This window comes from Paralichthys olivaceus, chromosome 6 (genome assembly GCF_024713975.1).
Source record: "Paralichthys olivaceus isolate ysfri-2021 chromosome 6, ASM2471397v2, whole genome shotgun sequence".
Lineage (NCBI taxonomy): Eukaryota > Metazoa > Chordata > Actinopteri > Pleuronectiformes > Paralichthyidae > Paralichthys > Paralichthys olivaceus.
In genome coordinates, this window is record NC_091098.1 from 22,160,110 (window position 1) to 22,183,200 (window position 23,091).

Below are 23,091 nucleotides of genomic sequence, written 5' to 3' on the forward strand. Positions count from 1 at the left end.
AATACATCCGGCACAACAGCTCAGTGTAATGCGATATACATACACACTGTATGAGTGAGAAAAAAAGCCTTTGTGCAAATAAAACACATTCAAACAAACATACTTAAAACCCTTTGTCTGTTAAGATAGAAACACAGTCTGTTACCCTCAATGGATGAAGTTCAACAATTATAGTCATGTAGCTTACAGTTGTTGATATTTCAAGAAGGTAGTGAAAGCTTAATAGATAATTTTAATACAAACATAAAATTTACATGCATGGGCAAAAAAGTGTTGTTTAACTTCTTAACTTCTGTGGATCTCCCAAAGATGTATTATTATTATTAAATTATTCTTTTTATTGTTGAATTTCACTTATTCTTATGAACTGTTTCTAACTTCAGTTTTATTTAATCTGACCCTGAATGTATTGATATTATCCAGTGGTCAAGGTCTTATTTTATTATTTTCACATTTTACTTACTAGAATTATTTCTGTTAATAATAATAGCAATACTACTAATACTAATAATAATAATAATTATTATTATTATAATAATACCATTATTATTATTGTCTGTATGTTGTGTTTGATGAAATTTTAATGACATTGCAAAATATCTGCCGGGGCCTATTTAGCATTTACTTTAATATGGGTCCCTGAAATGTGACTGTTGTCATGGTGACAACTAATGAGAAATCAAAATACTATAACCTGATGTCATGTGATACAATGAGACTTCCATAAATTAAATATTGTGCTCATGAATGTTTTGAATTATTTGGAGATGTCATGATGCAGACTCTCTTAATACAATGACCACATCGAATCATGTGAAGACACTTTGTCATTAAAGATTGAATCGTAATTCTGTCTGCTGACACTCAAACACTGGCCCAACACATGTTTAAAGGAAAAGTGAAGGATATAGAACACGATCAGCCTTCAGGCCACCACACTTGATTATTATGGGGATTGAGTGTGAGGCTCGCCGGCCGGCAGCTGCTGGATGAGAGGGAGGGAGGCAGGGAGGAGGCAGGGAGGAGGCAGGCAGGCAGGGAGGGAGGGAGGGAGGGAGGGGATGCGGGGCTTGTTCACATAATAGCCGGCGGGTGAAGGCGTGGTGAGTGTGGCTGAATACGAGGCGAGTGTGTGTGTATGTGTGTGTGTGTGTGTGTGTGTGTGAGTACCGGAGGATGAACATGGACAGCGGCTGCACGGCGGCTCCCCTCCCTGGCTAAAGCAGTCGGGGAGAAACCCGGAGCTCCACCTCATCGCTGCCTGAAGACGGGATTGTAAGAATAAAGCAAAGGTAAGAAGATAAATCATATGTGTGTGTGTGTGTGTGTGTGTGTGTGTGTGTGTGTGTGTGTGTGTGTGTGTGTGTATTTGTGATGGAGCAGCTTCCACCCGCCTCACTGAGGAGCTGTGAGGAGACAAAGTAAACCGCATGTGATCCAGAGACATCAGTGAAAAATTACAGCAGCTCGGGTTCGTCTGTCTGCGGCCACTCTCCTGCTCCTTCACTGCGAAACACCAGCACCGTGGCTTCATCTGACACATCTGGAACAGTCAGTGGGTTCAGGTGGAAACACCCATGGGCTGCACACTGTGGCTCACTCATTGTTCTCCCCCTGCACAGAGCCAACTGGCCCTGAAGGAGGACAAGTCTCATTACAGGCTGCTCTGCTGATTGGGGAGGAGAAAGAAAATGTTGAATTGTATTGTTGCATGTGTGTTCGTGGAAAAAAAAACCTAAAGTAAAAAACCTGATCAGCTAAGGACTGTGTGAATCCTGCTGTACAAGGCATTGATTGACTGGATGAATCATCGTTTTGACCCTTTCTCAGCACTGATGTGAATCATCGCCCGTCCAAGACATTATTCATTTATCTCTGGACGTGTTTATGGTTTTTATACATTATTTCCATTTCCTATTATTGTATGAGGTCGGTGACATTTGGTGACCCAGGCCCGAGCGTATTTATTCAAGATTAACAAGGACTAGTTGCATATGTAGTTTTGAGAACAACTGGTGACATTAGGTGACCCTAGCCGAGTATATTTAATCAAAACTATACATATTATCTATATATCTGATATATTATTAGCTTTAGGATTAAGCTATATTGCGTATCGCTGTTTCTTTGCTCTACCTTGTACTTTGTAAAGCATTTTGGTCAAACATATTGTTTTAAATGTGCTATATAAATAACGTTGACATTGACAAGGACCAGTTAAGGCCTTAATATCCTCCCCGCTACCTCCTCATTCACTCATGTGTGTGTAGTGTTGTGTTCTGAAAAACGATGAGCTGTGTAAAGGTTGACATTGACCTGCTGTTATCTGACGAGTTGAGGGAAGAGAAGCAAGTCTTGGTGTATTTAAAGCACCAGACGTTGTAAACAGGAACTGTTGTTGCAGCGGTTTGCGTCTGGATGACACACACGTGCCCAGTGTGAAACTTTGTCGCTCTTCCTATTTGCAGCGGAGGATGTCCTGTGTCATCTATCAACACAGTCGGCTTTTGTGACAAACTCTCGAAAGGTTGATTTAAGTCACATTTCAGAATCAGAGAATAAACATCAGCCTGTCTATTTGTGATTATCATGAACATCCAGACTTGTTTGTCAGTGTGAGAGTCGAACAAGTCAGAGATGCTCCTCCGTCTGTTTGAGGCTTCTGAGAAATGTCTCAGCTCTCAGCTGGCAAACGTCCACTGAGGAATCAAAGCTTCCTGAGACTTTGTGAGAAATGTGGTAAGGACAGGGAGGGAAGCATCTATTTCTGGAGAGTAATCTTGTATTCACACACTTACCACAGAGAGAATAAATCTGATACATCTAATAAGGTGAAAGCTTCGAGCTGAGCAGCCTCACGTTAGTCGGCAGGTTGACTTGAGGCTAGAACTTTGTCCTACACGTCTGCGGTTTGTCCCCCAGCTGATCCTCGACATGATGATGCGTTATGTGAGGGTTAAGACAAATGAGTATGATTTGATTGGGTCTGAGTCAGCGTGGTCACGGTACCATGATTTCCATGCGGCCTGCAGACGCTGCAGATTCTTGTGATTCTTCGCTCACATCGTGTAATTTGGTCATGTTCCATTTTCTGTTCACGTCCATGCCTCGGTGCCTCGTCCCTGAGCTCTGCAGAAAGTCACTGCAGGTAATTTTTTGTAATGAAACTCTGCAGTTTGTGACATCGGGACTGTCAGTGGGGAGAAGGGAGAAATGCTGTGAACGAGGGCAACTGGTGGCAAAGAGTTCACTTGTCACACACTGAAGTCTGTGTGTTTGGAGGTAAGCCATTTAAATCTTGTCACTGAGCTGCTGCAGTTTGGTCTTTTCAACTATTTATAATCAAGTATCTTGATTTTTAAGAAGAGGCCGTTTATTCCTGGATCAAAACACACATGGATCCAGGAGTTAATGTAAGAATATAAAGATGAACTTCTAATTTTAGATCACTCTGTTTAGTCCTCTCATCTTTGATACAGTGGAAGATATGGTCACACTGCATGAAATACGATACAGATATATTCAGTCAGGATTTCTGACGCTCTAATTTTAACTGTAGCATCACCGAATTTCAAGTATCAAATTAAATGGATGAAATGTGAAGAAATGTTCTGTGTGAACTCACTTATATTACCCAGACTCATCGTCTATTTCAGTTTGTTTGGTCTCCCTGTGTCTCCAAATTGAGAGTAGGTATGAATATGAGTGTGAATGGATGTTTGTCTCTGTATGACCTGCGACACCCTGGTGGCCCAGTTTCAAATGATAATCCGTATAAATAATGGAAGAATGACTTGATGTTGTTCATTTTCGTTCTCAATAAGATAACACATTATCAGGATTATATTGAGCACATATTCTAAAACAATAAACCCTGTTTTCCTGACCTGAGCTGTGACCGCTCCTCGAATGCTATCGTCAGGATAAACCTTACACTTGTTGCACTGGTAAAACTTAAGCAACTGTAAAATCCACTAACAGTGAATGTTACTTTTCAGGTGCCAAGAAACTTGAGTTTTCTCTCGGCGGTTTTTAAATCTTTAATCTTCTATATTCTACAAGTAAAAGTAAGAAATATGACTCATTGAAGCTTATTAAAATATTCTCAAAGTGTAGATATGATTTAATTTGATTCAGGGATGTAGGGATTGAACGATTGTTCTGTCTGTTCATCAGGAGGTCCACTGACATGTCTCAACAACTATTACAATTAAACACTATATATTATACTGAGTACCGAGATTATTCTTTAATAGAGAATCTTTATGTTAGTGTTTGGGTCATTTGAACATTTTGACTTCTCACAGAAAGTAAATACTCTTCAGATGAAAATTGAACCACTGGACCTTCATTTGATTTTATATCTTTTCTTTTTATTCACAATCCCTCAAGGTCGGTTGTTACGACAGCAGCTGAACCTCCGAGCGTCAGTATCTGTGCAGCTCTGGAGGAAACACGAGGCGGTAAAAAGAGCTAAGGCTCCTCACTTGAATATGCATGGCCATTCTACCGCTATAGCATTACCATATTAGACACCAGCACAAGCAGATTTGACCACTACTGTCACTGTGGCTGCTTATGAAATATTGTGGTTTATGTTACCTCTTGTAGGACGGCCAAGAAAACACGTCACATCGTCTTGCTTCCTCCGTGCAGACGTTCTTCTCGGGGTGGGAATAGGAGTTTATTCTGCACGATGACATCATGCCCATGAATCAACCCCCTGTGATGCAGCCTGCCCTTGTTATATTGAACATCTACAGCATGAGGAAAACAAAATTAATATTTCTCCCTGGTGCTAAATTGTCCGTAATATCCCGAGCTCCATTGTGTTGGTATCACAAACAGCCGGACTGGTTTGTCTTTGGGAGTAAACAGATACCTCATGACTGCTGACAACATGAGTCATGATGTGATATCAGATGAGGAGATAATCCTTCAGCCCACCGCCTCGAACCACCTGGCCTCTGTGTGCCTGGACTTCTCTCCCCTCAGGCTCTAATGTGGGCCTCGGATTTTTGGACGGGGTTAATAAGACCAAACAAGGATTTATCAGTTGATCGATCAATTCATTATTTCACAGGGGAAATTATGTATTTGAGTTAATCTGTCAAGTCATTTCTATAGAGCAGAGTATAATACTGTCAGACAGTTAAATAAGAAAAACAAAGATGCAGCGCAAGAGGTTTCATCATTGTTATATATGATATTATATAAATTAATTATTCTTTATTTTCAAACAAGGACACATGATGAGCACGTACCTCCGGCGTATGTCGCCATGTTAAATAAAGTTCTTAATACCTTAGGTGACGTCATAGGCAGGTTATCAGACTTCAGACTTCATCTGCATCCTCCAAAGTCTTTACACAACTCTTTCCCTCTGTTTTTTAGTAGTTTATAAGTATAAGTATACATTATTGTATAGGTACATTTGATTGATTGATAATTTAATGATTTCCACATGTACAATATATATGCATGACATCATTGGAGTGAGATTGAGGTGGCAAAGGTCACATACACATCGGGTTCAGCTGTAGAAAAGGATCTGATGACTGTGCATTGTGGGGAAGATTTCATGTTCTGAAAACACAGAACTGTTTCCATTAGAACCACAATGTACTGGATGTCACATCCTGTCAGGTCGTATGTTTGTTACCACTGGAACTCACAGGAAGATTTTATTTAGATTTCTCGGGGCTTCATGTCTTTGTCTTTACATTGATAGATTCTTTATTTATACCATGAGGGAAATTGTCATCCTGCAGACAGAGGAAACAATATTAATCACACATATGGTGCCATTAAGAAAGGTTGGGGTACAATTTGAACACCAGTGTTTAATAAGCACTGTACAAATAGGATTTCGAGATATGCACTGTGTCTCTGCAGTGTGTTGTGAGGTGGATGGGATGGATTCTTCATGAGGGAGAGCAGTTTGTTCATTGACCTCCGGCTCCACACAGACTGTCCAGATCTATGATGATGGTCCTGGACCCTGTGAATGAGTTTATTGATGCTGCTGGCCTCTCTGGCACAGACGCTGCTCCCCCAGTAGACCACAGCACATCACATCTCCAGCCTTTTACTGAGTCTAACCAAACATCTGAGCATCCTCATCAACCAAGTGTGAGGGAATCCACTGACTAGATGCTAATAATCTGCACAGCTCCTCTCAAAAATGTGAATTAAAATATATTTAACGTGACGTTTTGCTTGGGAAGATATTTAATCGGTGATAATTTCCATGTTTTTACGTTTGCGGTGTCTTCAAAGCAGCATGTGAGCACACAGCAGACACTGACGTGTGTGTGTGATACCAGTCTTCATCAATAATGCATGAAAACGGGAAACTGAGATAAGACAGGCTGCAGTCTGAACATGACATTTAACCAGTGTGACGTATTAAACACTGACTCTGACAGAGAAATGCTCCTGTGAGCTCATTGTACATTCTTAAAAGCTTGATATGGAATTATTTTTTAATCAGTGTCTGCTCATCATCAGGAGTTATCTCTACATCCTGCCAGTTTGTGTTCATGGTTATTCTTTGTGTGCTTGTGGAGGTCACACCTGCACCTTCCCCAACACTCTACTGGAGTAATTTGTATATAACAAGCTGTCTATAAGCCGACCTCAGGCTTCAGACTGGATTCAAACCTTCACCCTATGGCGCAGTACTCATCCAGCGCCTTTTCAGTCTCTGGAGAAACGAACACAAAGACTGAGAGCTCTTTCTTCTCCCGTCTTTTTTACATGAAGGTTGGATGCTCGTCTTAACCCCAGAGGGTACAGAGCCGGACCCTCACTGAGGTTGAGTAGCTCGGGTTTGGTTGACTAGGCAGCGCTGTCTGCTTTGCTGTGATGAGCTTCACTAGCTCTGACACATGCATCATGAGATGTCCAATGAAGGGTTAAATGGTGGCCAGTATGCTTTTGTAATCTATAACTTCACCTAGGAAGCTGTACTTTCATCTGTGTTAAACTGTTCGTCTGTCTGTTAGTTTGCAGGATTATTCATAAACAACTGGACAGATGAGCTCGAAACTTGATGTCGAAGAACCGTTTACATTTTTGTGTGATTCCGATCAAGGAGCAGATCCAGGAGTTGTTTTTCTTTACACTGCACAATGTTTGCAAGTTCACCATAATTAAACTCCACGCGAAACCACGCTGCTGATTTGCTTCTCCTCCAGAAGTTAATGTTGTATTCGCCCTCTTTCAGATTCGCAGTGGAGGCGAAGGTTCGTGTGTGACCGTGACCTTACATGGAAAGATTTGTATCCCTATAACTGATTAGCGGTGATACCAAATCTTCCAGCCAGTGTCTGTAAGGTAACACGATTAAGCAGAAACTACTATGGGCCAGGAAAACCCCCATAAATCTGAAATATCATCAGTAATTTTTCTCTCGTTTATTTTTACAGTTACTATTATGACTATTATTAAAATGTAGCTTCATAAGGGTAATTTGGGGCCTTGGTGGAGGTATTTCTCTATACTGAGTGCCATTGTTGAGTATACACCAGTTTTATATCCCTGTCTGTTCAGGTCTAAGCTCATTTTTTTTATGTCTGTACATTTGATGAGTGTGTCACTGCTGAGAAACTGCAGGGTTAGTCAGGGTTGCCGGGCGTCTCAGTCAGATATAAATAGCAGTTCTTGTAGAGCTTATGGTTCCCAGGTGATTAATGGTGAAGATTCCCCTTAAAATCACGGCTCCTTCTTCCAATCATTTGATTTATGAGCAGGAGTCATCCCAGCTGAATTAGACTCTCGTCTGCTGAGCTAATAGCTGCTTCTGAAAATTCCTCAGTGGTGCAATGTTTGTTCAAGTGGCCATTTTCTTCTTATGAACTACTTCCTCGTAGAAGAAAAATAATCCCTGCACCATCTAGTGGCCGGCTCCCTTACTGCACTTGTCATGTTGGAGCAACAGACACAAATGGGGTGCAGTCAAATTTAATTCAAGCTCAAAATCAATGTAATAATCCACTTGTTAAGAGTGGTCACTCTCCAAATTAATTGGATTCATTGAATGTGCACTTTTAATTTAATCATGGAGGGAAATTTATGTCTGTGGTGATCACAAAGAAACATTATTCAGGGGCTGTAACTAAGTGCTCAATAAAACAATACAGATGGTGTCAATTAAGGGAGTAACCTGGGTTTGCCCCACTCACATTCAGTGAGCAGGGCAGAGCAAAACATAACCCCCTTGGCAGAGGTAATTAGTTTTCACCCTGTTTGTGTCAGTTTGGTGTGGATCTGGATCAGGGGGTTTAGATCCAGGAATTTTAGTTTCGACTTCTGTTAAATAACAAGATCTTTCTTCATTTTCTCCATTTCCCTAGAGAATTAATTCATGGAGCTTAATGAAAAACAAACCAGACACATTTAGGGAACTGATACTTATGAGCCTGTGCAATGTGGTGCAGCTTGATCGAATTTACAGGGACTGTTGGGCTTTGGCGGAAGCATGCGCTCTACCGAGTGTTAATCCAGTTGTTTATTTGTGCAATGATATCCACATTCAAACTCATTCAGCTACAGAATGAAATGAGCTGCAGTCAAAATAAACTGTAACTAAATACTCAACTGCCTTATATCTATCATTCATACTTATGGTCTGACCTGTATGGTTCATATTAATAAGCTGTAAACCCTAAACTGTGGTCAGGAGTCTGACCCAGACAGCCCTCATTAAGTCAACTGCTGATTTCTCACTAACTGGCCACACTCTATAAGCCGTCACCGCGGAGGCCCGGCCGCTCGGCTCAATAACTCGGACAGAATCCGCCGGTTAATCCCGAGTGTCTGTTGCTGCTCAGTCAGAGCGAGCAAACCTCATGTTCCGGATCGAAGAGGAGACTCGTGTCAAAGGATGGAGTCCGGTCAGGGATGCATCCACACCTGCACTGTCCCCGGAGAGGTTTACCAGGTACAGCAGCTTCACTAGGAGCGTTACAAGCTGTGATCAGCCCCATTCTGTCAGAAGAGGAGGCTGTTGGATCCATCCTCTGTGCTTTTGTTTCAGTCTGTGTGCAGGTTTTTGTTGTAAAAATGGTTAACCTCAATCTGTCACTTCTACTGGCTATTTGATTTATCTAGTAAATGGTGCTCTCAGTGTCTCCGGGTAGGTCAGCCTGACTCTTTCTCTCTTGTGGGCGTTGTGGTTGAAAAGATCATGCACAAGCAAACAAATATGATTTCCCCTGATGCAGAGTTTAATCTAAGGTTTTGCTTTACTGCTCTAAACAGTCGCATGGAGGGAACTTGATTCATGCTGTGACTGTTTTATTGTTTTGGGTGAAACACCGGAAGAAATAGAGATTTTGCAGTAGTGGTAAAATGTCATTTTATCAAAGTTCTCATATAAAAATACCCCGTGTGTAAGTTCTGTTATTATATATTATACAGTTTATCATTATTGTTATCGCATTAATCTCTAAGAAGCATTTTGTTGTAGCTGGTGGAGGTGAAGATTATTTAACCTATTTAAAAATATATATTGTTGAATAGTTTAATTTGTCAAAATGCATTAAATTTGATATATAAAGTATCTTGTGTTAAAATCTTAATCTGCAGTAAATAATTGAAGTAACTAGTAGTTATAGTTATCGAATAAACATAGTGTAGTGGAGTAGAAGTATAAAGTTACATAAAATGGAAATACAGTATACAATACCTTAAAAAAGTACTTTGATTCATTCCACAACTGGCAATTTGTTTAATTGGATGCTGAAAGACTGAAAGCTTTAATGTGAAAGGTCCGAAATGGAAAGAAATCCTTCCTTTGGTGGATTGCCATGGCAACAAATCCTCAAGACAATGGTTTCATTGTCATTAACAACGTCAGTGTTTTTTTTTCTTCTTCTTGAAAAGGGTCACTGTACTCACCACCAAGGCCTTGGCTCAGATTGCTGATAGTAAATATAGCAGCTTTGTCTCAACTCTCTTTATTTTGCTCTATATTCTCTCGTAAAGCAGTAAAAACACGACTGACACACGAGATCCTCATGTTATATTCCCTTGTGATGATGAACAGTTTGCAATCAGTGTCACGAGCCTCCAACTTCCTCGTCTCTCCTCCTGCAGATGACGGAGGGCAGACTTTGTCAAGTGCAGCTGCTGGATGACAGGAAGCTTGAGCTGCTGGTTCAGGTACGAATGCTCCTGATTCAAAAAGGCTATGATGAATGTATTCATACCAACATGTGTGATTAAAAGGTTTGTACAGTTTTGCCATTAACCCTTCACACACACATTCATACAGTGCATCTATGTGCAGCACTCTTTCTGCCATACATCACAGCTGTCAGAGGGATCAGCATGCAGAATGGGGTGGTCTGGGATCAAACCGCCGACCCTCTGGCTATTGGACGATCGGCTCTAGCTCCTGAGCAACAGCCACCCACAATGTTAGAGGAGAGACCTACAGATATTGATTTTTGGGAGCAAAGGCCAATGCCGATATTAGGAAGTAAAACATTTCCAATACTAATAAATCAGCCGATATTTATATTAAAGAAAACTTGCAATGATTCCATATTTGCTGTTTTCAAACCCTCATGACAGAGAAATGTAGTTGAGGCTTGATATTTCACAGGTTAATCATAAACTTATCAACAATTTTAAGAAAGAAATAAACAGAGACGATAATGCTGATCCATAACTCAAATAGACTTTAAAGGATTTAATATTTCAGATTTATGTTGATTCTAAGTAGCCCTAAAAACATTGATATTGCAGGTTTCAAAGTAACACAATATAGATTTCTCTGTATGTGAGGACTTGTTTTTCAGTGAGGATGTATATAAAATGATAAAGGAGGGTTGAAGGTATTTTCATCACATTCGCTCAAAACATTTGATCATACATGAGCAGCCTTGGTTAATCACTGAGCGTCCTCACTCCAGTCCCATCCTGCCCTCCACTTGACCTCTCTGCCCGACTTCTCCTGAGAAAGGAGGAAGCAACAGAAAAAAAAGGAACATTTTCTCAAGCATCCACTGGACATTAATCTAGGAAATTGCCTGAGTTATTTCTCCTAATATTTGGGATTACAGTCAATCTAACTCTAAATCCCCCTCCCCTCCAGCCTAAGCTGCTGTCCTACGAGCTCCTCGACTTGGTGTCCTCCCACTTCAACCTCAAAGAGAAGGAATTCTTTGGACTCGCATTTTTCGATGACAAGTATGTAAATCCTTCCATTTATTTCTCCCAGCAGCCTGAATATTTACAGATGTCCCCTCTCTGATGCCTGAGTGTGTTTGCTGTTGCAGTGGTCAGCGTAAGTGGTTGCAGATGGACCGCAGAGTTCATGAACATGACTTCTCCAAGAAGCCCGGGCCCATCACCCTCAACTTCCTGGTCAGGTAGTAACTCATCTCCTCATGCAAAGCACAAGCTCTCCAGCAGGGAGCGCTATACTTTGTGGACAGCTGTCTACAATGTCCACAGTAGTTTTACTTTGATTGCCTTAAATATGTATGAATGTCTCCAACTTTGTTTTGGTGTTTTTCCTGCTCAGACCCCTCCCCCCTCTCACCTCCACCTCACACTGCTCACACACGCTCAGCAGAGATGAATGCAAATGCAGGATTTATTGAGCAGCAATAGCAAAATGACAAGTTTTCTCAGTTTAACTGAATTTGTTGTGCGTGCATGTGCTTTCATCCATCACAGGTTTTATGTAGAAAACATCACGCTGCTTAAGGACATCATAACGGTGGAGTTATTCTTCCTGAACGCAAAATCTGCTGTCTACAATGTGAGTGTTTTTCTCTTGTTGGTTTTGTGGTTTGAAGCGATGATCGTGCTATAGTTTGTGTGTGTCTCTGTGTGTGTGTGTGTGTGTGTGTGTGTGTGTGTTTTCCCAGCACAGACTCCCTGATGATTCACTGTCTCCGGACCCTCGCAGCACCTCAGCTCAGAGCACAGTGGCTGCAGGGCACAGTTTTCTCACTCTGCTGGCTGGAATGTAAAACAGACTAAGAAAGTAGTAAAAAACCAGGGCTGATTTCCAGAGGTTATTGTAGGGCAATGCAGAGACGCTTCTTTGTTTGGATATACAAAGCTTTCACCTCATGCACCACATGTTCTGCATCCTATTTATATTTTCTTATGCTGTTGATCTCTTATGTTTCTCAGGGGATCATCGAAGTGGAAAGTGAAAACGTCTTCAAATTAGCTGCAAATGCTTTGCAGGTCAGTGCTTTTAATAGATGCATATACTGTGCATACTTTCATGGAATGCATCTGAAAGCATGTAATCTAACAACGTATTTTCTGTCACTAGGAGGCGAAGGGAGACTACACAAGGTAAGAACAGATCATCAGCTTGGTAAGAAGTATTTAACGGCAGCAGGACGAGTTAATAGTGAGCTTTTAGCAACGGCGCTCCATAGATCACTTGTTTCGGTGCAGACAACAAAAATCAATAGCAGTGTTATGTGGGGCTTACCACAGAGTGCAGAGAAGCTTGCACCAGGCAACTAATGAATCTCATAGTGCTGACAGAAGCCAGAGCGCCGACACCTTCACAGAGCCGCTCTGACGCCTTTTGATTTTATATATACTTGTAGTGTTCTGACTAAATACTGCAGGTCTTTGTGCAGGACGCCACCTGACTGTGACCATTATGATTATAAGCGTTCCTTGCATTGTTGATGACGGCTGAAAATGTTGGCTTCAGGGGTAAAATAGCAGAATATTGAAAAACTGAAGTAAAGTACGAGTACCTGAGAATTCATTCATTTTCATTTATGCCTTTGTTAATTCATTTTACATTTATTGTGACCTTTTATTTTTCTGTTTCAGTGACGAAAACACTCGAGCGGACTTGAAGAAACTACCAACTCTTCCCACCAAAGTACTTAAGGAACACCCATCACTTGCATACTGGTACGCGTACAGGAAAATACTCAACCTGCAAAGTTTTATACATCAACCTGGCCTGTGCTTGACGTGAAAAAAACACGCAGATTATCGCACAGAATGAGTAAATCTGAAGATTCACAGCTGTTCAAAGTGTAAGCAGCTGTCGTCTTTATGTGTCTTTGCAGTGAGGATCGAGTGATTGAATATTATAAACAGCTGAAAGGGGTCTCCCGAGGACAGGCCATTGTGCAGTGAGTATTAAAAAAAAAGAGGTGAAGTTCATTAATCTTCCTCTCACCTCCATTAGTGCTTCCGTCACTCCAGCATCCACTTTCTTATCATCTGATAGAAATCAATAGCTCCTCCTCAGCTGCAGTCCCATGAATCTCATGGATCCACTATCCCGTTCCCATTGCTGTCCTCACATTTCCAAGGTATTACTCATGCAGAGAGTGAAAATCTGCTTTTGTTCTAGGTACCTGACTTTAGTGGAATCACTGCCCACGTACGGCGTGCACTATTATGAAGTTAAGGTAGGTCTCCAAATGGGATTAATGGGAATTGGCAGCCGTTATACCTGAAAGTGAGTCAGTCCTATTTAAGGTGTGTTCTCCCTTGACAGGATAAACAAGGGATCCCCTGGTGGCTTGGACTCAGCTATAAAGGCATCGGCCAGTACGACCTGCAGGACCGATTAAAACCTCGAAAGGTAAACGTTTCGTCCAGCTCGGTCTTTCAAAGATGGCTGCTGTTTCACAACTGTGGACATGATAGCACGGGTAGCGATTGCATCTATATCACATGAATCATCAGTTCTTATGAAAGTGAGACAAATGAGGCCTTTTATGTTTTTCTTTCCTCAAGTGTGTTTTTCTAGTTTTTTGTGAGTGAGTATGTAAAAGGCCAGTATTGTTAAAAAGAGAGCCCCCCCCCCCAACCCCCACAGAAAACACTCAAGCTCCCGAACCCCCTGAAATACAGGGCTCATTGTTGCAAAATAGTTTTTTTTAAAGGGGATATAGATTAGTTGGATATATATTGTGTAAAAGTTTTTGGTCATACAGAATTTAAATGGTAACAACAAGGCCGATCCATCACGATGCCCCATGTTTTCATAATGTACACCGAGCAGCCAGTCTGGCATGATGATAAATACAAAGCCAGGTAAAGCGCGATCAGGGACCGACGTTTCCTACTCACGCTGGAATCGGTTGACCAATCACAACAGAGTGGGGCAGCTGGCCAATGAGAGCAGACTGGACAGGGCCTAAAAAAAGACAGGAGCTTAATCTAAGGGTTTCAGACAGAGGCTGAATAGAGGAGCTGCAGCAATGGGCAGTATGAGGGAAGATGTCATGTGAGATGTGTTTTCTGAACATTGGAGCATATAAACCTTTTCTAGTAATAACCCAAATGAAAAGTATGAACCTGAACATGAGCAGAATATGTCTCTTAATGTTGAACCTTTTTCAACTGAACAAAAGCTGAACTTTAGCTGCAGAGGATGAAAAGTTTGATCTCTCCGCTCCGGCAGTTCAACCTGCTGAGTTTTTATTATAAAGTCCTTGAGAATCATCACATGCAGTGTGAACCGGTTTTTCTCGTTCCTCTGCTGTTTTAGTCTGTGAATCTAATCGGAGAAACACCCATGTGAGTGATGTGTTAGCTACGCTGTCCGGTCGGTGTGTGATTTAAAAAAAAAGAGGTGAAAGCTCAGCCCACGTTCACATGAATTTACTGTCATCGTCTTCCTGTTCAATCCTGGATTGTGCAAGCAGCCAGCTGTGTTCAGGCAGTGTGCATGTGTCTGTGGAGGAGGGAGGGAGCTGATGATGTCAAAGGGAGAGGGGCTGGATTTGGGCGTTATTATGTGTGTTCTAACTGAGAATACCTGAGGAGACAAGTCAGGAGCTGACAGTGGACAGAACAAAGTACGTACTTGTGTTGACAGTCGAGCCACGGAGGATTTAATTACTTTAATTTGTTGGACTTGTGATCATCATACTGGTAAGACTGGATACTACACTTGCCTGGTCACCTATACTGCAGTTTTTTTATGTGTGTTGTTTTAAGTTTTAATGTAAAACTCGATGAACATGTTTCCTCAAACTCGCTGCTGAACGTGAAATCCTCAGCATCCACATGTTTGTATGTGTCTCATTCGGATCTTGTCCAGACACACAGTGAGTCACTCACCAAAACAGATTGTTCATATGGCTGCTGTCAGGGATGGACGTGATGAGCCATGGAAAGTGTTGTGTGCTGTGATGAGTCTTTGTGTAATGTCCCCTTGTGGCGTTCTTCTCTCTTAAACACCTGCATTATTGCAGACATGTTGTTTCAGACTGTAATGACAGTGCATGGTACAGTCTGGTTTTCTTTAATGACAGTGGCTGAGACAGTTCAGTCAAACAACCTGCACCACTCATTTTATTTTATAATAGTTTATTTGTCACGAGTCATGCTGATAGATGATTTTAGAAATGATATATGAACATTTTACCAGGACTGAAGGAATAAGTGGACAGATTCCATTAGTCCTGGTATTGCATCACCTCTTATCTCTGTGTAATCATGTTGCGAATAACCCTAAAGCTATTTTTCTGAACAGAAATTATTTTTCTCTTTCTATCTTCAGCTATACCAGTGGAAGCAGCTGGAAAACCTGTATTTCCGTGAGAAAAAGTTTGCTGTGGAAGTTAATGATCCACACAGGTGAGTTGCAGGAGATTCTCCTCAGCGTCTGTTAAACTGTTTTAGTACAAGTACATCATTCTGCCACTTTTACTTTTACGGATCCATTGTTTCATCTCACTGTAGCTTTTATATTATTTATGATAAAACCTCCAGCTCAGATTTCTTGTGTGCCGTGTTCTTTGCAACAGGAGGGCGGTAACCAAGCGCACTTTCGGGCAGACGGGCCTACTCATCCACACGTGGTATGCCAGCCACTCTCTGATCAAAACCATCTGGGTCATGGCTATTAGCCAGCACCAGTTCTACCTGGATAGAAAGCAAAGCAAAGTAAGTGTCTGTCATCAGTCAGTGCCTGATACTTTTAACTCTGAGTTATCTATCGTAGAATCCTTGTTTGACATCGGGCTCTTTATTCTTTTAGGTGAAATTAGGAACAGCAAGGAGTTTGGAAGAAATTGCTATGGATCTCACAGAGCACGGAGGAGCAAAGATAAACAGACTGGCAGACGCAGGCTTGAAGAATAACTTAATAACAGCCAGCAATGGGAGCCTGGTATCTACAGGTTGGTTATAATTATTACAGGCAGCAAGTGCATATTAAGCTCATGTTTCTTTAACAAAAATCATCCCTGTGCCCCTGATTAAGCTGTAAAATATAAAAAATGAGCTGCTTGTGGAATATAAAGTAAAAATAACCCGTTAAAGAGTGAGCTCCTCAGTGATATCACTGCATCTTTGGAAATAAGGATATGAACAGTTAGATGATCTTTTTTACAGGATCCGGAGACTCTGAGATGAGTGAGGAGCAGAAGAAAGAGAAACTGTCTGAGCTGAGAAAAAAAGAGCAGGACATCCAAGACATCTTGGCCAAGAAAACAAAGGAACTGAAAAAGATTTGTCTGCGAGAGGCGGTGAGAAATCATCATGTTTTACACCTCTTCTGCATCGTGTCTATATCTTGCAAGGCAGCTGCATTCAGTCTGTTCTACTCCCTTTATTAAACTGTGTTGCTGTGTGACTGGGAGATTAATGGATTCTGCTGTTGCTCTTAGTTCATTTAAGTGTCGAGGTGAATGGTGTTGTGTGTTTGTTTCCTGCAGGAGCTCACTGGCAAGCTGCCGAAGGAGTATCCCCTCTCCTCAGATGAGAGACCGCCGCTGGTCAGACGTCGCGTTGGCACAGCTTTCAAGTTGGATGACCTGTTCCCCTACAACGAGGTTCATATTTAAAGCGGCACTTAAATCAAATCAGCAGCAATTTATAGCTTTTTCTAGTTTTGAGTAATATAGCAGATTTTTAAGGTATTAAAATGTATTCTTATCGTGAAAAAAACCCATAGAAAGGTAATACACATGAAGTAGTTCATAGTAGAGTCCAGCTGATAGATTTTGCACATGTATTGAGGTTTATTTTGAGTTTACTTACACCATTCTGGTGGTGCAAATGTTTGGTAGAGCATTAAATCTGCAGATGAAAATAATCCCCATCCAATATACTTGTTATTCCTGTTGGGAAATTGTTTGCTAAAAGTGATTCGAATTAAAAGTATTTTTCTCGAGCCGAGGAGCAAATGGGTTTTGGACTGAGAACCAGTAGTATAGTGACAGTTGTGAAACCTAACAGACCTTTGAGGGGATTTATTTGCCATAAGAAAGATATATAATACCAGCCTGACCCTGTACAGTAAATGTGCTCAGCTGTAAATTGACAGTTTTATAATCTGCAGCTTATATAAGCAAAACTTCAATAAGGTCCAACTGAAAGCAAGACACAATTAGATCCATTTTGGAAGACATATCAAAATAATGGGGAAGTCAGATGTCTTTTCCTGATTAAATTTGATGTAGAATTAATGAATGTTAATGAATATTTGTTAGTTACTGGTGTCTCTGCTGCTCATGTTCTGTGCAGGATCCATTCCTGAGGAACCTGGAGAGCAGATTTGCACTGCAGCAAAAGATTGTGGAGGCAGCGAAAAAACTTGCAAATGAGTCGGAGTTGTCCAAAACAGTGAAGAAGAAAAGGAGGAGAAACTGTTTGGACGCCATGCACAGGCTCCAGCAGATAGAGGACGAGATGAACCAGTACAGGATCAAGAAGGGAAAGAAGCCCACGCAGCGGGCCTCAGTAATCATTGCAGGTATGGTGCAAAGCGGAGGTGTGTTACTGCATTAATCATGAAGCTGTATCCAAAATCAACACCGAGTTACATCCTCTTTTACCAGATGAACTCATCCGTTCAGACTGCAGCTCCCTGTCGAGTCTCCCACTGGATGATGGTGAGTCAGACAGCACACATTTGCTTTAAAATCATTTCACCTGCTGTAATAATGATTAAAATATTAAAAAAGCAAGTGCCAATGTTTTCTTTACCCTGTGATGCTTTTGTATGAAGATGACTCAGACAGCGTCAATCAGAGGCCGCGGTCACGGTCGGTCCAAGGCTCCCCTCAGCTCAGTCCAATGCGCTCGCTGGGGGCAGAGTATGATCTGGAGCAACAGGGATCTCCGAGGGAAAATCACAACAGCAAGAACCACAGCAGGTGCGGAAACAGATCTTGTGCACCAGTCTGTTTGTTGTTGTTGTTTCCTTGAGTTATAACTTGTCTCTGCAGCTTTTTATTTTATTTGCAGCCTGCAAGTTCAGTCCATGATGTATCCGTCATGTTTGCATCTTCGTTCCTTTCTTTGGTTCTGATCCCTTAATTTTTTATCCTCTCCTGATACACACCCTTTTAGATTAGCTTTTGAAGGCCAGTCGGGTTCCCACTACTACCAGAATCCAAGAGAGGTCTCCTCCGCCCACAGTAGTCCCTATAAAACCCTTCCCAGACCTCCCAGAGATCCACGCAGCATGCCTCCCACCCCGGTTATGACCCGCAATGCCTACAGCAGCAGCCAGCTCAGGTGTGATCTTCTCTCCCCAGCACTGCCAAACCCAATTTCTTTCCTCCTCCTCCTCCTCACTGCAACCCAATCCCTGCTTCTACCCAACCTTCTCCCAAAGCTCCCATATGAACCCCCTGCTCAGTTTTGTATTAACACATAAAGAAATATAATCCTAGCACTGATTTCCTTTGTTTGAGAAACAGTTGTGTTCCTTCTCCAGGTCGGAGGGGTCTCCTCATTGCTTCAGGCACCGCAGCGGGAGTCTGGAGTCGCAGCCCCAACAAAGAAAAGACACCGACTCTGAGAAGCAGGTGTTCATCTTGTCACATGCCCACCGCAGCAACAGCACAGAGGTGTTAGAGGACTGTTCCTCCTACACCAGTCAGTCTAGTCTGGACTACTGTGGGGCGGCCAACTCCCACTACAGTACACTGGACTCCCGCACCTCCACCATGCATCGTCTCCACAGGAAGGTGGAGGTGTACGGAAATACCGGGAGCATGCCCAACTTGGTCCAGCACCATTCTGGTTGCAGTTACTCATGTGAGACCTCAACACACTATGCACCGAGTGCCTACTACGTCACTGACTACGCCTGCTCGGACATGGAGCCGTATTCTAACGGTGCCTACGTGTATGAGAACGAAGTTGAAGGCCACTACAACGTCAACCCTTCCTACCAAATGAATGGGTATCACGGACATGACAGATTCAGGCATTACAGCAGTGACAGGGCAGATGGTCTTTCCCAAAATCCCTATGCGACAGTGAGGCCGCCACGGAACAGAGAGGGCCCCAGAAATGAGCTCTTGGCCAAGAACATGCAGAAGGCCCTGGTGGCGGAGCATCTGAAAGGCTGGTACCATCGCAGCAAGGGCCCCAGGGAGGGAGGGAGAGGGACGCTCACCGGATACGACTTTGACAGCGGCTCTCAGCTGAGTCTGGGCTACCAGACCATGCCAGCGGCCTTCAGCCACTCCAGCAGAACCACGTCCTTCTCCTCAGGTGAGACCATGTCCTCGAATAGCCGAATCTATTGTTGTGGGAGACAGAACTCCTAAAAAATCAATTTGATTAAACCAGTTTTTATCTTTTTCATTAAGCTGCTGTCATTTGTCCATTACATGATAGAAATCAGCCAGTGATGTACATGCATCCTGTCAAGGGAGGCTTTTTTGTTTCCATATCTGATTTGTTTGTTGGAGTTATATTGGTCTAACTTGCTGTTACATGCGTCACCGTGCCTTAAAAAGCTGCTAAAACTCAAAAGATAATTTTATTTAAGCACATTACAGTGAAAGGTTTTTACATCCTGCATCCAGAACATTTAAATGGTGCCAGTAAGGCAAGTCTGGGAGGAAATTTGTGCTTCTCTCTCTTCATTCGAATAACATGAGTAAAATGAGTAGTGATGTGAAATGGGACACAGTATTTCCAATAACAACAATGACACTCTAACATTAACTGGGTGTGTTTGCTTTTGTCTTGTTTGCAGTGTCCTCAGCTGAGAGCACGGGCAACTGGCGCAATCAGCTGGCAGTCGGCCTGAAGGAGTATGACTCGCCTGTCACACCTCAGTACCCTCATCCCGGAGCTCACGCCTCGCCGTACAACCGCAGTCCGGCACACAGCAGGTGAGCGCTGCAGTTTACCAAACCTCATGGGTGCAAGAGAAAGTGAAAGTCACAGACTACTGTTTCTTTTGCTTACAAGATCGGCTTGCAAGAAAAAAATTCTTTCAGTGCAATAAAACCCTGAAGATCTCCTTTCTTTCTTCTCTCCTTCATGCCCGGATGTGTGATTAATGCTCATGTGTGCAGATTTTCTCCAGATAACAAAGTGTCTGACACAGTGCCTAAAAATTCTGAGACAGTTGAAGTGGTTGGCGCTGAGACCACTAGTAGAGATGAACCATCAGACAACCATTCTAGCAGTTAAGGGTGAGACACAGCGGGCTGTTTCGTGTCGTGTTGCCAGTCATCTCCACTTTCGACTTTCCATCCTCATTTGTGTTACTTCTTAATAGACTATTCAACTAAATCATTCACCTTTTCATAGTGTGGTTTGAAGTGTTTTTTTAATTCAGACACAGCATGATTGTATTTTGTCAAAACATTTCAGTCATTATCTTTTGCTCATCTTGTACCTGACGCACCAACCAAGCAAGGACATACCTGAAGTGTTTATCATTTGATTAATGAGGATTATTCAAACTGAGGATGTCTGTGAAGATTCTCAGATATGAACTGCAGCTTAAAGGTTCGGTGTGTAGAATTTAGTGACATCTAGTGGTGAAGTGTCATGTTGCAGCTGAATACCTCTCACCTCACTCTCCCCTTCCAAACATGAAAGAGAACCTGTGGGAGTCTTCAGTTGTCATAAAAACTCAAAAGCTGTTTACTTTGTCCTGTCTGGGCTACTGTAAAAAAAAACATGGCTGCATCCGTAGAGCGGACCCACTCCTGATGTCAATATAAAGTATTTAAATATAAAGGGCCCATTCTAGAAATGAAAATCCTTACAGTTCAGATGAAACAGACTTATTTTATATAAAATTTCTGCCAATAGATTCCGTCCACCTAAATCTTACACAATGAATCTTGAAATAAAGATGGACGCCACATGCTAATATGATATTGATATTAATATTTTTGGGATACATGTTATTAATGTGTTCTTTGACTTTTTAATCTGGTCCATCTGCTAACATTGAGGGGGCAGGGTTAAGGACCTTTACTGCAGCCAGCCACCAGGGGCTAATCCAGATGATTTGGCTTCACTTTTGGGGACCTGTCTTGTCGTCCAACTTTATTCCTCGTCTGTGTTCTCATTCATCCCGGGTTTTGGTTAACAAAGAAAAGTTGAATTGGTGGCAATCTATCCAGAAGTTGTCCAGAAATTTCACTCTGGACCAAACTATTCCAATCAACTATTCCCTCCCTAGAGCTTTGCTGCAAGCTAAAAAGAGGGAATTTCCTATATTATCCATAACACTTTTTGATTTTACTGCATTTTCATCCCTCAGTTTGATCACATGATTCAATCACGAGTTCCATGTTCTCAAACAGTTGAACCACGGTATATTTGACATATTCTTGTGTCACTTCCTGTCCAGATTTCACCTGGATGGAAGCTACATGAGCATCCGCTGAAGAGGACCAAATCAAACTTTGGCACACGTGAACCCAGGGCCAGCAGCACATGAATGGGATGAAGTTGGAACGCAGGTCGCACACAAGCTTTTCTGCCATAGCTCTCGTCTCGGGAGATGATCCATCTTTGGCAGCCTGTGTTTGCACCTGTCCTCATGTTTAAAGTAACCTCTGAACACAGGGATGACACTCTTGAATGACTTTCCCATGTGCCTTGGATTGGATGAATTGTACAGGTAGATGAGAATGTGTCGAAAAACTTTAAGATGTTGCACAGACGCACTGGATTCAAACTCTATTGTGTATCAAAGATGAAAAAAAAGAAGCAACATGTGTTTTTACTGAACCCAACCCAACGTGTATTTTAACAGGAACTAGTTACTGTTTCATATCAAACAGTAGGTTATGGAATAAAATGATTTTCACCACTTTGGTCTCAGTGAAATATGATGAAATAATATTCTGATCCAAATTGAAAACAAACCATGAACAGGTTATTGATCGTCATTAGAGCTGATTGTGTATTCGATAAATTCCCATTTCTTTCTTTCTTTTAACATTGAATGAGAATGTATCATGTCAATATTGTTTATAGAACCATTTGTTCACGTTGGTGCCGTAGTGTTTTAAGATGCATGGTGAGAACATAGATCTTTTGATAAGAACTTCTTTTTTATGAGAACAGAAGACCACTGCCGTGAACACCATGTCCATGACCCCTTCTCTCTTTTTCTCACATATTTGTACAGTCACCGTGTGTAGTGATATGTTGTTAGATGTTGTCATTAAATATTTTCCACTGGGAACACGGATGTGAATAAATACATGTATGACACAGAGATGGCTGTTGTCACTTTCTTTCAGGGGCTCGTGTGGGTGGTAAACAACCAGCTCAGGTTCTGTTATTAAGTAAGTGAGTCAACCTTTAAGGAATAGCTGGATGGTTCGGGAAATTGATTCGGAGCCTTTTAGCGAATGAAGCCTTATCGATTGAGTTTGAAAAGAAGATCAGCTGGTTGGTTAGTTGAACTTAGCAACCAAGGAACTGCAAGGCAGGCTCTGCAGTTATTGGAGTTCTGCCCAATTTGCCCCATCAGGAAAATTAAACTCAGACTGAATATTTTTTTTGCACACAAATTAGATTTAACAAGCAAACAAGAACAGGAACAACATACCTCTGCCAAGGCTCAACAGTCCCCTTATGAAACTACATTTTCACAATATCCAGATTTACGTTTGGATCTGCACTAAATTGCAAACAATCATATAAATAAGTCCCTTAAACATGCCTGTGTTTAAAATTAAGATCTATGAATTATTCTTGAAGAAATCAACGTAAATTTGAATATCTCTGAATATTTAACAGGAAGTGAAAACACATCCTTCCACCAAGTTTCGCCAAGTAGTTTTGCATAATCCTCTGAACTAACAAACAGACAAAATGCAGATGAGAACATAAAATTATTGA

At 41.8% G+C, this 23,091-nt stretch overlaps 1 protein-coding gene across 4 annotated transcripts; it reads left to right on the forward strand.

Moving 5' to 3' along the window:
- The first annotated feature begins 1,109 nt into the window (after window positions 1–1,109).
- LOC109635013 (FERM domain-containing protein 4B-like) lies at window positions 1,110–22,462 on the forward strand. 4 transcript variants are annotated; one of them, XM_020095897.2, is made up of 24 exons: window positions 1,110–1,292; window positions 10,102–10,167; window positions 11,105–11,199; window positions 11,289–11,381; window positions 11,692–11,776; window positions 12,157–12,213; window positions 12,305–12,327; window positions 12,826–12,909; window positions 13,071–13,136; window positions 13,361–13,418; window positions 13,508–13,594; window positions 15,524–15,600; window positions 15,771–15,909; window positions 16,004–16,145; window positions 16,360–16,493; window positions 16,683–16,799; window positions 17,494–17,722; window positions 17,808–17,861; window positions 17,978–18,125; window positions 18,322–18,489; window positions 18,692–19,476; window positions 19,967–20,105; window positions 20,292–20,411; window positions 21,587–21,726. In XM_020095897.2, exons 2-23 carry the CDS (start codon window positions 10,102–10,104, stop codon window positions 20,407–20,409), a joined length of 2,964 nt encoding a protein of 987 aa, XP_019951456.2. In that variant the 5' UTR covers window positions 1,110–1,292; the 3' UTR covers window positions 20,410–20,411; window positions 21,587–21,726. The 4 variants fall into 4 exon arrangements, with proteins under 4 accessions (XP_019951456.2, XP_069383266.1, XP_069383267.1 ...); XM_069527166.1 differs by lacking the exon at window positions 1,110–1,292 and adding an exon at window positions 8,805–8,944; XM_069527165.1 differs by lacking the exons at window positions 1,110–1,292; window positions 18,322–18,489 and adding an exon at window positions 8,802–8,944.
- The last annotated feature ends 629 nt before the right edge of the window (window positions 22,463–23,091 follow it).